The 13,962-nt window shown below is 48.5% G+C and overlaps 4 protein-coding genes across 4 annotated transcripts; 3 read left to right on the top strand and 1 right to left on the bottom strand.

Annotated features, from left to right (window-relative positions):
• Positions 1-110: 110 nt before the first annotated feature.
• Positions 111-804, top strand: BO82DRAFT_352877 (uncharacterized protein; the record flags this gene model as incomplete). Its single annotated transcript, XM_025634813.1, has 3 exons — positions 111-154; positions 206-298; positions 379-804. Exon 3 carries the CDS (start codon positions 589-591, stop codon positions 802-804), a length of 216 nt encoding a protein of 71 aa, XP_025493664.1. The 5' UTR covers positions 111-154; positions 206-298; positions 379-588.
• Positions 805-1,006: 202 nt separating this feature from the next.
• BO82DRAFT_41554 (uncharacterized protein) lies at positions 1,007-1,959 on the top strand. The gene has a single exon (XM_025639961.1). It carries the CDS (start codon positions 1,178-1,180, stop codon positions 1,682-1,684), a length of 507 nt encoding a protein of 168 aa, XP_025493663.1. The 5' UTR covers positions 1,007-1,177; the 3' UTR covers positions 1,685-1,959.
• A 1,326-nt stretch (positions 1,960-3,285) lies between these two features.
• BO82DRAFT_352875 (uncharacterized protein) lies at positions 3,286-3,550 on the top strand. Its single transcript, XM_025634812.1, has one exon. The coding sequence runs from the start codon at positions 3,341-3,343 to the stop codon at positions 3,509-3,511; it is 171 nt and encodes a 56-aa protein (XP_025493662.1). The 5' UTR covers positions 3,286-3,340; the 3' UTR covers positions 3,512-3,550.
• A 415-nt stretch (positions 3,551-3,965) lies between these two features.
• Positions 3,966-7,510, bottom strand: nut1 (putative RNA polymerase II mediator complex subunit Nut1). The gene is made up of 6 exons (XM_025640648.1): positions 6,761-7,510; positions 6,458-6,708; positions 6,345-6,407; positions 5,788-6,294; positions 5,202-5,733; positions 3,966-5,148 (listed from the first exon to the last, which is right to left on the bottom strand). The coding sequence occupies exons 1-6, from the start codon at positions 7,374-7,376 to the stop codon at positions 4,043-4,045; spliced, it is 3,075 nt and encodes a 1,024-aa protein (XP_025493661.1). The 5' UTR covers positions 7,377-7,510; the 3' UTR covers positions 3,966-4,042.
• Positions 7,511-13,962: the final 6,452 nt, after the last annotated feature.

Here is a 13,962-nt window from a genome sequence, read left to right as displayed (position 1 = left end):
TGACCCCTGATCACTATCAACCGTTGACCAGAGCCTTGCACTTGAATATGCTGCCATAATATTGCCAGATACTAGGATCAAGATGACTGACTGCAAAGAGACTTCCTGTAGTCAATTCTATCGGCAGTTTGAGGGCCAATGTCGATCTTGGGTTCTGAAACAGAGTCAGGAGGGTGGTGGAGTGCGGTCATGGGAAGGCTAGAACCTTCCACAATCCAGGCCGCTGCGACTGAAGCAGCATAGACCAAAGATTAATACTAAACATCAACGGCGTCACCCTGGGCAGAGACTTCGCAGCCTAATGGTTCGTCAGCTTCCGCTTATCCTCCGTCATTCGTGCTCACTCTCAGAGACGGGATGTGCTGTCAAGCGAATTACCGAGACAAGTGCGTCCCCCACCGCGGAAGCTGTACGGAGTACTCTACCACACTAAGCGTAGCGACACGGGACGGCGCGACACTGGCGTAAGTGCTTCTCTTTGATCTCTTCAGCCTGGCCAAATTAGAACAATCAATGAACGGAGGCGGACTCGGAATGAAAGACTAGGAAGATAGGAGACACAGGCGGTGTGTAGCCCGCGGGTCATCGATGGAACACAAGACACCGCCTGTCTTTGTGCTGCTGCCGCTGCTGCTGCCGCTGTTGCTGCTGCTGCATTATTCCGTTGAGACGCTGCCTTGTCTGACTAAAGGCAAGCAGGGAAGGAGGTACGCGACGATACTTTGGTTAGAAGAGACAGATAGGGGTAGGTGGAAGGGGAAGGAGAGTCCGACTCAGGGGTTCAAGAGCAATCCCCACTCATAGTAGTTGTGAAAGTGAAAAGTGAAAACATCCATCCCTAAGTTACTCCACAGTCCACACAAGGCAGAAGCATATCGCGACCGAGATCTTATCTGCCTGATATCTCAGGAATCAATCACGTGTCGTGTCTCACTCAGTGGTCTGATCGACTCAAAGATATTCTTCTCGAAGCTGAGTATGATTGTATTCATTTCATCCGTTTCCTTAGATACTCAAATGCCCTCATACACAGTATCATACTGTCTATCTGCGCTGTGTTTGACCAGGTGCTCCGCACCGAATAGTCTAGTCCTTACCCTACCGAACGTGGGGCGCACAGCACAGATTGAAGGATTCCAGCATTGCTTCTACGGTACGACTGTTTTGCCCCCTGCGGATGATGTCGAATTACAACTTATTCAGTACGTACTCCTTAGAACCCTCCAAGAATGAGGTTCAGTGGCCTCTACTCCATCTCTTTTGTGGAGCCCCTTCCCGACCATTGGATCCCTTCTGGGTCACGAACGATGGGTCTGCATCGATTCGAAATTCTGATCTGGCTTCACGCAATGGCGCGGAGAATGGAGCTGGGAAAGCTCGGGGCATGGAAGGCGTGGTTCAAAAGCAGCGGCTGTGGACGGACAGCATGGTGGTCGTCTCCTGTACCCACGTTTGGGCGTCAAAGGTATGTACTGTACGTAAATCCGGGATTATCAAGCTTGTGTTTGTCACTCAGGAGAACATCCGAGTCAACACATGTATCCGATACAAAGGAGGCAATCGAAGCCTGCAATGCTCGACGAAGATAGTGCAATTCACACGCAGCCACGCTCGGCTCGGGGAACGCATCACCGGCAGCAGATTGTGGATGGGTGGACCCTCACCATCAGCTAGTGCTGAGTAGTATGCCGAAGAACGCATTAGTGATATACACGGACCAATGCCTCGCGTGTATCTCCACTCATTGCTGATCGCTCAATCCTGCACGAGCGACCGCGCGACGTGAAGAATCAGGGTTGGCATAGGACAACTTGGGATTCTGCAGGTGCACTTGAAGTCTTGGGTTTCGCACCTGGCGGGCTGCCTTGATAGGACATTCAGCCGAAGGATCAGCGTATACTTGATTGGCAGCTGTCAGTTTGCTATGATCGGTCAGTGTGGAGTGCAGACAGGGCTGGTAGCACTAATGAACGGAAGACTTGCTGGCTTTGGCTTGACCTGCGGTGATGATGCGAAGCAGGGTGCGACTGAAGTTGCCATCAATCAAGGCATCCCTACATGCTTGAGCTTGCGGTGAGAGATGTCAAACATCACCATTGCGATCGAGACCCGCGTCGTACAATGAACACGGACTCGATGTCAAATCCGCACGACGGGAATCGGGTCAGGCCAAGGAGATGCTGCAGGACTATTTAACCTCCCCCCCCCAGTAGTCTCATCTTCAGAGGCTGAAGATGACCTTGAGAGGAAGTGCCGGGCCCGCCAGTGAATATCCCGTTACTGGGAGTCTCCTTCCGTCTGGCCACATTGTGGGAAGACGCTGCTCAGCATTGCAGACCAGCACTTGCCGGCCTTCGGAGGCTAGAAGGAAGACTAATGCAGCTCTTGCATCGGGAGAGGGGCCATGGCAAGTAAGTCAAAGCCCGAGCACGAGTAATCGTGCAGACTCACTCGTGGAAGACTTGCCCAATTGCCCAATTGCCCACTGGAGAGGGGACAATTGACAGCTGCTGCCCCTTTCACGTGCCGTGTGACTTTGAATGCAGAGTCGAGTGCATTGTCACATCGGGGCGGGGCTTGTTGCGCATTGAGGGCGATCGGAGTCGAGGTAATTAAGCTAACTAATCTTAGATATCATCAATTCGTCAGTGGTCTGCAATTGTGCAGCATGCAGGAAATAAAAGTTGTAGGAAACTTGGAAGGAGGCGTGCGCGGAACCAGTTGCTACAGATGTAGTCCCGCACTGTCCAACTTGATCAATGTGTAAGCAAACATGAAGAAATCGGGCTCAAATCTACGAAGTACCCACGCAATACTTCTACATACTTGCGCAGCTTCATAAGGACTCTAAAATTTCTCAGTTATCAGTAAGGATTACCTGGTGCAACGCGCCCTGGTAACCCCCCGTAACGTACCCACAGTTCTCGCCAACAGTATGACCCACGAGATAGAACGTATTTGTGGCAATTGACCACAAGATATAATCATTATTCTTCCAGTACAATATACAACTCAAATCATCGGGAAAGCAACCGCGCGTATCTGAGAAGTATTCTACGCGGCAACTCCAGAAACACCATGCAAAACACCATACATACCTCTCCCTCAATGCCACTCCCTTGTTTGGAAAATTCCCCCCCACCACTCCTACACCTTCATCCCTTTGCCCCGATGGATGTCAGGGAGAAGCAGCATAAGAAGGCTACAAGTTCAATCCGGTGAATGCTCTTCCTGACTTCCAACCCTACGACACGACACACCCTCTAGAAATTCCACTCCCCTCCCCCAAACCCACGAGCCATACCACTCTCTCCTTTGCGAAACTCAACATCAATTGAAAATGGACGTCTCTCTCACATCCCTCATAATCACCGTCCTAACCCTCACCCTCGCATCCACCGTCATCGCCCTTCCTCTCCCCGAATTCCTCCCCTGGGCGCTCGCGGATACCATATTGCCGGGCTCGGGGATCCCCAAAGCCGTGGAAAAGCTGGGAACGGGGGTTCAGTGAGTGCCTGTAACCTGTAGCCCAAGGGCCCAAGGGCGCGAGGTGAGTGGTCTTGTTCTTTAGAGGAGAAAGACAGCGTGGGATACAGTTCGGTCGTGTAAAGGTATGGGTGGTCTAGCTAAGAGGTTCGCATTTAGATCCTAGTGTACGGAACACCTTGATAGAATGAACCCGGGATACTGGCAGTTAGCCCAACGGGAATCGACTTGCTGTGAAAATGTATAATATATATAACGCAATCAGCAAACTGATCTCTATTCGAACGGCCGTCATGGCGGGATACTTAGCGCTCCTTTCTAGAGTAATTGATTCTCCCCGCATGGCAAGCGGCACTTCTTCAGTGGAAAGTTGATGGTTAGCCTGGTTGGTTGGTCATACCCTGAAACCAGGAGCTCTGCCTGTACGCAAAATGGTGCTTGGCATGTGGAAATGACAACTTGAGTTCAAATCGGAGAAGGTACAATGCAATTCTCGATGCTATATAGTCGACCACGACGGACAGCATAGTGTACAGCCTTCTTGAACAATCTCTATTTAGAATAGACCTTCCATATCCAAGTCAAGAAACTCCGGATTCCCAACCGCCATATCAGCCGCGTTCAAAACATCATCAATACTCGTATCCAGACCACTAGACGATTCAAGTCCCATACCACCCATGGTCTGACCTCCGTCCATTCCCACTGCAGCCGCAGCGGCCGCATTATCTAACATGCGATTGAGATTTGCCGCGTCGTCATCAGTGACACCATGCCCGGATGCTCCCTGTGGATCGAGATCCATCTGCCCAGGGCCTCCAACGCCAAGCTGCATGTGCTGTATTATGTTATTCATATCCAAATTCGGGACCTGGGCCGGTGGCGTCATGAGTGCGTTTACCCGCCGATTCAGCCGGACGATGACTTCGGCGCGTAATGGATCCTTTTCGGAAATCTTCGGTATGTTGTCATGAAGTAGGTTGAGAGCGCTCCGGAGGGTGAGAATTGGGCATCGTGGGAAGGATTCTTTGGTAGGATCTAGGGGCTGGTGAGAGTGATTGTTCTGGTCGATGGCAAAGTGCTCGGCCATAGGTGCGCAAATCAGCGTCGCTGCAATATCTAGGGCTACATCACCGCTGCCAGTCTCGGTCTGCAGCTTCAGTTCTTCAACTAAGGCGCCGAGAACGCGCGTGGCCCCAAGAAGCAGAACGCCAGTCACGAGTTGTCGGTGCGTGTAGGAGTGCGGTGCAACACTGACGTGGGGGCTTGCGCTCCACAGTACAAGGGACTGGAAGGCACTTCGTATACTGCCTAGAAGCCCTCCAGGGGAATGTGATGTCCACGAGTCCAGCTCACTCCGGTGACAGCTGCCACTTCGCTCAAAAGATAAGCATGGTTCAAGTGCATCAAGAATCGGCTTGATATCCGTACGAGACGGGTGTCGGGCACGGACATCCTTCAATTGTTCCTCCAGCCCGCGCGCAGTCATGTTCAAGACGGTGCGATGTATCTCTTTGGCTTCGCCTGATATCGAGGTGGGATTGACCAGGGAATGTAGAGCTTTCAAGGGGATCGATGGGTCGCCCTCTGTTTCCCATATGTGGTTACCAAGCCAATTTAAGGCCAGAACAAGCGATGGAAGAAGAAACGGTTCGAGTAGATCTAGTCCGTGTCAGTTCAGGGCAAAATACAGATTAAAGAAGGGAATGCATTACACTCAGATCCACCTTTGAGTGTGTCGAACTCTAATTTCCCGGCCTCGCATGCCCCAAGACTTTGGCTGAACAGAGTAGCAACAAGAAGATAGAACTCTTGTGGACTACACGCCGACATTGTCTCTTCGCTGATGCCTTCGGCGATAAATAAAGCCGTGATCCAGCCCCCCAAGTTCTTGTTTTGCTTGTCGCTCAGAGAATCCAGTTTCTGACTGCATGAACCGCTTCCAAGAATTTGCAGAACGAATGAATTGCTGCCACCAAGTCCAAGGTCCTGTGCTCGCAAGCCATACCGATATATGAAGGCGAGCACTAACAGTAAGATGCTACCAAACTCGTCGTAGACAGGCTGGCTTTCTCCTTGGTCCTCATCCCAATGCCAGGCATCCAGCAATGAGCACAACGGTTGCAGCACCTGCTTTGTGCTTCGAAACAACAGAATGACATCCATAGCCTGCGGCCGGCGAGAGAGCGAATTACAAATATTCTTCAATGTCATCGTTTCCTTTTGATTGCAAAGATTGTGCATGACCTGGGCATGTCAGCTAAGGGTTCTACAAATTCAGAAAGGGTTCGAGGTTCCTACCTCGATGATCGCGCCAACGATTGCACCGGCGTTTCCCTCCATCGACTCGATCTCACCTATCAAGTGCTCGGCTCGTTCCGGATTAGCATTGATCTGGTTGACAAGATCATCTTTGTTATACGGTCCCCCTACAGGGAGTGTTTGCATAGGATTTTCTCCAAGAAGTCGCTCGATGCTGGACTCCGGAATCAATTTGTGCGAGGCGCATGCGAAAAGAAATTCCTGCCTCACGTCCGAAAGAGCAGTATTGCTCTGCATGGTAAACATCTGCGAAAAGGACGGAAACGTATTTGGATCTAGTCGACCCAGCGCATGACTGATACATAGTTCCATCGGTAAGGTAACCATAGATGCTGCCAGCATGGCTGCAAAAAAGGCAGGTAGCTTGTTCACGAGGAACGATCGGAATAGAAACATCGACCGGTTGGACTCGCTACGGTAGCTTGCGTTAGAAAGCACGTCAAAAGCTGCAGTGATAGTTTCCTCAATAAGAACTTCATAATGACCCTGTCGCAGTTAGTGCGATTGTAGCGCTGCGCCTTGGACAACCCACTCACCCCATATCTGCTCGACAAGTAATTCAAAAGCATGCTGTCATCAACCAAAGGACGTCCAATAAGCTAGAACATAGTCAGTACCCGGCTACTAAATGTGTGTGATCTATACGTACCATCGCATTGATATAAACGAAGAGGCCAGCTCTCGAATTGATCATAGGACCGTCCAAAACAGACGCCTCGAACTGAAGCGCGTTGACATTGACACCTTCCATCATCGAGACATCCAACGGCTTAGCCGGCGGCTCACCATAAAGGTTGAACTCTTTCTGCAGGCTGTCAAGTCGATTACGTAGTGGTAGTGATACTTCCACACTGATGGGAAGATATGCCGACAGAGCCTGTCCCAATTTTACCTTCAAGGCTGTATTATCCCGTCAGTAGTGGGATGGTAAAGCATGGATCGTTGAGCCTACCTTCCTGCGAGTCGGCCGAAAGGACCTCCAGTCCTTTTGTAGTGCCCGACAAAGCAGCAAGCAAGATACCCAAGGATTCGAAAAGCGAAACAGCGTCGGGAGAACTGATCAAGCCTGGGCTTTGATGACCGGAATCGATATGACTACTGTTCCAGGCCACAACAGCTTGGATCCAGTCGATGACAGCGGTGAAAATCGATATCGCTTCTGAAAATGACTTGGGGACACTGCCGGTAGAGACGGACAGCATAGCATCTTGGACAACTCGGATGTCCGTCATAAGAGTGTAGCATTTTCGACTCTTCTTGCCCGGATAAGCCTCCACTGATGACGATTGATGTTTGTCGTGGATTGAAGAATGCTTCAGAAGGGCATTCAACACGGTAGACGTCTGGACGAGGCCCATCTTGCAAAGACAGTCTATGTACAACGGAAGAAGCGGGTCCCACTTGATCCCTGTGCTGAGTCGCGTCTCAAGTAGCACATCTAGCAGCAAGGCTTCAGTAATTGGGCAGCGCTGCAACAGTAGTCGCGACAGGCTTTTGAACTCTGCTGCGTCGATTCGATGCAACAAGCATCGATGGAGGAAAATCCCCCATTGTTCGGAAGAAGTCATGTTACAAATCGATTTGCTTGAATTGCTTGATGTTCGGGCGTTGCGGCAAGCATAGCATAAATAGCAGAGTGGAAGCTTTCAATTCATACGATAGAGTTGACTACCCCGGCATTATCGCTCGACATCGTGACATGGTCTGTCCTCGAACTTGTTGATCCCGGAAGACAACTTTAGCCGCAATCATTGTTTGGACGTCAGGTGCTCATCACGTGGGATTATGTAACACATAGTCACGTGACGTTATTGTGGTCACTGCGCGACCTCGGCTTCGTCTGAGACAAACAAGCATCCGCTTTCTTTTAAATACTTGCCAACCGGACGGAGAGCTATCTCATACGCGGAGGCCTTCGCAAGCGTGTTTGTCAAGACTTCGAATACCTTGGCGTTGCGCCTCGATATCTGAAACAACAAGCCGGAGACGGCTGCATCCATCGTAGATATACCCTATCCACCTCAGTAATGACGCGTCGGAGCATATGAATCTCTGATAGCATGAATCATGTATACTCAAGTGAGAGAACACCAAGGATAGCGCCTGGATGACAGACACATCCAGTCACCTTGAGGAGGTGATTTCCAGGTATTGTTCTGTACTACTTCCTATAAGATACAGGGTGGAGTTTGACCGTATAGCGTCGGAACTGAGAGTCTGCCGTCGGGAGCTTCCCACACGAGAAGACAAAGTCAAAATCGTAGACAGTACTAACAGTGTAGGTACTAGGTACTAGGTAGTGACAGTACAGTACCTCTAGGTACTCATTCTGCCACTTCCTCTTCCTGATAATAAACATTACAGTCACACCGAAAACAGATATCTCACCTGAGACCCGATCTAGGCTGGTCTGAAGACGATCATGGGCTCTGTATGGGCAATCGTCCTTAAAGTTCATCAGCCATATCTAGGGCAAACGGCAAGCAACCAACTGGTGGGGAGCTGGACCCCGGGGGCTAACGATCCATTGCCATTAGCTCTTCGATAGCTTCGGCACTCAGCCGTAAGAGTTGGAAGGGATGTTTCAGTTCGGTTACTTAGGGCTAGACCGTTGTAAGGTATTATTTCCGATTATAATGTCATTGGCTCTTAATCCGCATCGAATAGCACTCCAACCGCCACTTCGCAATATGGCCGTAGATCATATTCAATCATTGGTGTGTCTGACTCGCCAGACATGCTATAATAGAGCCGTATGGCTTGCGTATGATAGATAGAATGCCGTAGCAGTCATCGGCATGACCAAATATTGACCTTGGTTCTTGGTCAGCCTGCCAACATAGATGTCGGGCTACGGGACCGCTGGGTCAGTTTCGTGCTCCAGAGCCGTGGAATCGCAAGGCACTGTACAGTACAACACTGTCATATAAAACGTGGACACATTAGGGTTGATGCTAGAAGATGGCACGTCTCGGATTCGACCAGTAGCAATTTTGCTTGTCTACTTTCAAGTTTAAGTTGGGCACAACAATGCTTAGGGTCGGTGTAAACTCTCAATTGAAAGGCATACGTACAAGGCATGGCACTTGAGGCAGGCTGCTCCGGTCTAGACGGGGTCAGGAGTAATCCACAACATGCAAATTAGGCGCTCAGACAGTCACCATCATGAAAAACATCTAGAAAACTGCATTTGCCAGCTTGCAGGGGTTAGCAGAGTAGAGGGTTGTATTGCGTGGTAATAGCACCTAAAGGATAGACACTGGAGATGTGGCGCAATCGGTTGCTGGGCTTTAGAACGTACTCCGTACATTTTGTTTAATAGCAATCAGCTCAGAAAGTCCATGGCGTGAAGAACGCCAAGATTTTCGCCCAGCTCAAATTACTCCGAAGCTGAGGTTCTCGCAGAAGGCTCACTTTCCTGTCTTTGCATTCTGGCAATCAAATAATTAGCTACTGTCAACAAACGTGTCACTTTATGAAGCCCCCCTCGAACCTGGTATACCAGCAAACTGGCAAGTATTCTTTGCTTAAGTCGATCAAATGTCTGCGCAGTTACCATTAATGAACAGATGGTGCTACAAGTACATACTGGGTCATTTCCCGTATATCCACATTGGGTGTACCGACAATCCCCCTGTTGCTCATTGAAGCTTCAAAACATGCATTGATATGTGGCTAGTGCCCACTAGTGGCAATAACTTTACAGTCCGTAGCTGAAAACAGGCAATGTGCCACGGTGGCAAAGCACTCTGTGGCTGCACTGCCGATCCTGCGGCGTCGGCGAGTCCGTATCGTATTCCCACCTCACTTGCTGCCCACTTCGCTCCACTTGATGAGGCCGTATTTGTGTACTATGGATGTGGGTTAGAAGAAGGATTCCATCAATATGGAATGAGAAGGAATGAGATCCTAAGAGCCGGATCTGGAATGCACGATAACATGCAATGAGCTGATGGAAAGGCTATAATGTTAGCAATATCTATAATTTACCTGCAAGTACTATGTGCCGCCCATATCGAAGTCATCCTACTTGCAACTTTGTTGTCCGCTCTCTTAATGACCTTAAATCGAATACAGGTGCTCGTGGGAGATTCTATGAAGTCAATGATTGTCTTTCAATTCATTAGGCTGGCGGTAAGCTGGTTTGTTCTGTTGGCACTGTTATATGGCTAGCTAGATAAGCATAAACATGATCCTTCCTTTTGTTAGCGTCACCCCCTCCGTCATGTTCCTGGGATCCAATGAAAAAGGTGGTTGCAGTAGTAGTGGATACGGCGAACGTGCTGGCGCATACCTTACGTTCATGAATTCCTGGAATTGCTGAGGAGTAGCCATCCCAGGGGGACCAATCGCCTTGCATGTTATGAGACCCAAACTGCGCTCGGTTGTGCTAGATAAGCCTCGATGGCAATGTTTGCCTGCGGTATTGTAATCGTAATTGTCTTCAGCCGCACTCAAGCTCCAGGTCGCGGAGATACTACTCAGCCGCGTGGTGTGGGGAAGTTTTATGAGTGCTATCACACACACCTTCATCTTATTGTAAATTGACTGAGTACGTCTTTTCTGTGTGTCAAATAGTGTCATGTGATCAGAGATCAGAGGAGAGTAATCGAGAAGAAAAAAAAAGGCCTTGATGGATCGATCAATTACTCATGAGTAACACAGTCCACGTCGACTGAGCCACAACAAGCGGTGGCCCACAAAGCAGTACATTGAGAGTTGAAGGCTTCATATCGGGGCTGTAGTTACCGCAAGGTATCTGTCAGGCCGCAAGAAAGGGATCAGACATGATCGGCGGCTTAGTACTCGTACTCAAATAACCATCTGCTCAGTCGCAAAGCGTGGGTGAGTGGCTAATCGGTTGTTAAGTTGAATTTACTTGTGCAATACTCACCGCTGTCTTGATATGCTTGGTCATCATGTTTGCCTGGTCTTCTTTGCGGACTGACCAATATAGTTACTCATACTAATAGAACAAGTATTCGTTGAGGATCATTTCGACATATTCAAAAACAGGGACCCACAAATCGAGGTACATATTTTCTGCACGGCGTATGGATAAGTAGAGTACTAACCTTGAATTTCCGCAAAGTCAGATAGGAGAACATATCCGGAGCATGATACTGGGCTGGTCAGCAACGGTGAAGAAGATTATTCTCTTGTGGCTTGTTAGATGGCGCGACAATTATTTTCGCCGATGCAATGGCGTTTCCAAGATTCAGATCTCCGCAACACAGGGTGGCGAGAAAAAAAAGAACCCCAAGCACCACAGGGGTTGCACCCGCGCATGCAGAGCAATTCAGTGCAGAAAAGGTATGGATAAAGTCTACGTATGATTTCTCATGCGCAATTGGAAAAGCGGTCGTTAGTAGCGGTATTGTAAGTAGCGGCGGCTTGGGTAAGTGGTGGGGGAAGCTTAGCTCCCTTACTTTACCATGTGTTACCATGTTGTCCGCCCTGTTTAGGGGGATGCTTTCTTTCCCTACAACTCTCCGGGGGTTCGACTCCTGCTGTTCGACATTTTCATTATCGCTGTATGTTATCAAAGGTTGGTTATGCAACCAACAAAAAGGACTTCTAAAGCCATCGGTTTCCCATACTCGAAAGCTCATCTTCAAGTAGTACCTGATTAAAAGGCTGTATTTGACCCCAGCAACTTCGACTTAGATACCTACAGCTTGCGGGAGATGGCATGCTCAAGCATGATAGCGACAGTGTCCTTAGATTGCTTGCTGTGCTTGAGCATACGAACTGCTTACAGAAGGAGGGAGGGATACCTTACTGCATGTACCCCGCCGAATACCAATCTGGGCGCTAGCATGCATTAACACGGCAAAATAAATACGTAGGGACCTTAGATTTCTTTTCAGCCCCATCAATAGTGCCTTCTTTCACATTCATCTTACCATTCGATAAAGATTCTTTGCAATGGACTAAGTCCTAGAGTAGTTCAATGAAGGGGAAGGGGCTAAATGAGGCCGTCGGACTATAGGCAGTAGGAATGCCACTGCCTACTACTAGCAAGGAAGACTATAGAAACGCCACTTGGGCCGCATCCCTTGGTGGTAGGGTTTATGCATACTAACTTACAGATTATTGGAATTGGACTGAAACACCGCGTTTCCTCATTTCATGTTGAAGGCATGGGAAACACGCGATTGACAAATCTGACAGGAGGAATCAAGAACAATCTGTCGAATAATCTTAAAATATTGCCCCTTGATTTGACCATATAGGTTCTTTGTTGATCTGGAAAGCTGGAACCAGCTGTTTTCATGATCATTAACTGGGGATGTGCCGTTACCGAATTAAGTACTGTATGTACTTTGATTTACTGATGGCGTATCACAGGCTGTCCAAAACTATGCGCCGGGCGGGAAAGACACCCTAATATTGCCCTGATAGATAAGATGTTTGAAGCTGTCGCACCTCTTCACTCAACGCTGGTTCTTGGATTCTAGTCAAAGACTCAAATTCCCTGGAGTTCATGATACGGACTCGATATTCCTCTGGCTCCTCCGTTCTGTCGGTCCGATCTGCATGCGACAATGAAAATTTACAGTTACACTTCCAGTCCTTGTAATGATAATTACGTACGTTCGGGATTTTTCACCCAGCTTCCTTCATGAGTATCCTATGTACTATATAAAGCTCTATAAACGCCAATTAATGCGACAAGGAGAGCAATGAACGTGGGAGACAGAGGTCATATTGCTACAGAAACAAGAATTCGTGGGCTCAGCCAATACAGTGTCTATCGTCTCTACTCCAGGCAGGGGGGCTGAGGTGTGCAGGCCGAAGTTTCGGATGCAGGCTTCAAGATAGATATGGGAATTTCTCTGCCTTGGTGAGTAAGTCGCCATGCCGTCCGTGGTTACTAAAAGGGACTAGGATAAACATAAATGTACAGTACAGTACAGGTATGTAGATGCACGGATGTGTTTGATATGGGTTCTATCCCAATCTGCATTATTTCGGGATCCACAGGCAGTAAAAGGACACGCGATGACCATCACCTTTTTTGCCATCCGCTAGAGGCTTAAAGGCTAGAGGCACGGAGGGACTACCCAGAATCCACCCAAGGGCCGCTCTGAACCACACGATCTGTACCTGATTCTAATGTTCAGGTTCCTTGGGATTCCGTCCCCAATCACTGTGCAGTGTGGACAGTATCTCTTCATTCGCACCAAAGTAGAAGGGGGGGGTGGCAATTAGAAAACTTCAAAAAAAATTCAAAGAATAGGGACCCGTCAATATCCGCAGTCGACGACAACTGTCATTGAGAATCTGACTGCCGATGATAATCAGTTTTGATCATGGATTCATAAGGGCTCTTCCTTCCAATTTTACCCTAAGATCTCCTAATCTGAAAGACCAGGTACTGTAAGGTTAAGGTAGTGTTGCTCGATATCCGCCACACTACTGATACTTAGTGTGGCTTAGAGTAGTTAGCTAATATTGTTTTCAGGCACCTCGATTGAACAAGCTACTACTAATTGGCTTCCTATCTATCAATTCAATTTTCATGCGACCCAATGCTATTGGCGAATTGTCCCAAAGCGTGCAAAGACCATCAGACATCAATTGAACAACTGTGACTGGAGGCATCTCAATGAAACACTATATAGCACTCAGTAAACGCAATATACCCCTTGGGTTCGTAACGTACATTTGTATGTACATACTAAGAGTCGCTTTATTTCACATGATGATATCGTACCTTTCCATTCTTTTGACAGATGATGAAATGCAAAAAGGGAGAGAGAAAGAGCAGAGGGAATAAAAAAAAACAAATGAAAAGAGAGGAGGAAAAAAATAGCGAGAGAAAAACAAAATCCTTGAATTAAAAAAAAAGGCCCCCGTCCCAAACAAAAACGAAACAAAACGAACCGCCTTTAATCGGGTAGACCCGTTCCTTTCTCTGGTGCTAGTCGCACCCAATACCCAAACAATATACGGAGTACCTGGTCTACAAAGTCCACAACCTTCCAGTCCAGCTCCGCAATCTGACTCTTTCTTTCCTACCCTTCCGGGCCGGTTCCCTTCTTCGTAACCTTCTTTATTTTTGTCTCAAACTGAACTTTTATGTATGTTCATATGCAGCTCCGTTCCAGTTCCTCCAATGGATCCCCATCACCTAAAGTAGAGCGTTGT

Source organism: Aspergillus uvarum, assembly GCF_003184745.1.
Source record: "Aspergillus uvarum CBS 121591 unplaced genomic scaffold BO82scaffold_16, whole genome shotgun sequence".
NCBI classification, from domain to species: Eukaryota; Fungi; Ascomycota; class Eurotiomycetes; order Eurotiales; family Aspergillaceae; genus Aspergillus; species Aspergillus uvarum.
This window is presented reverse-complemented; position numbering and strand designations above follow the sequence as displayed.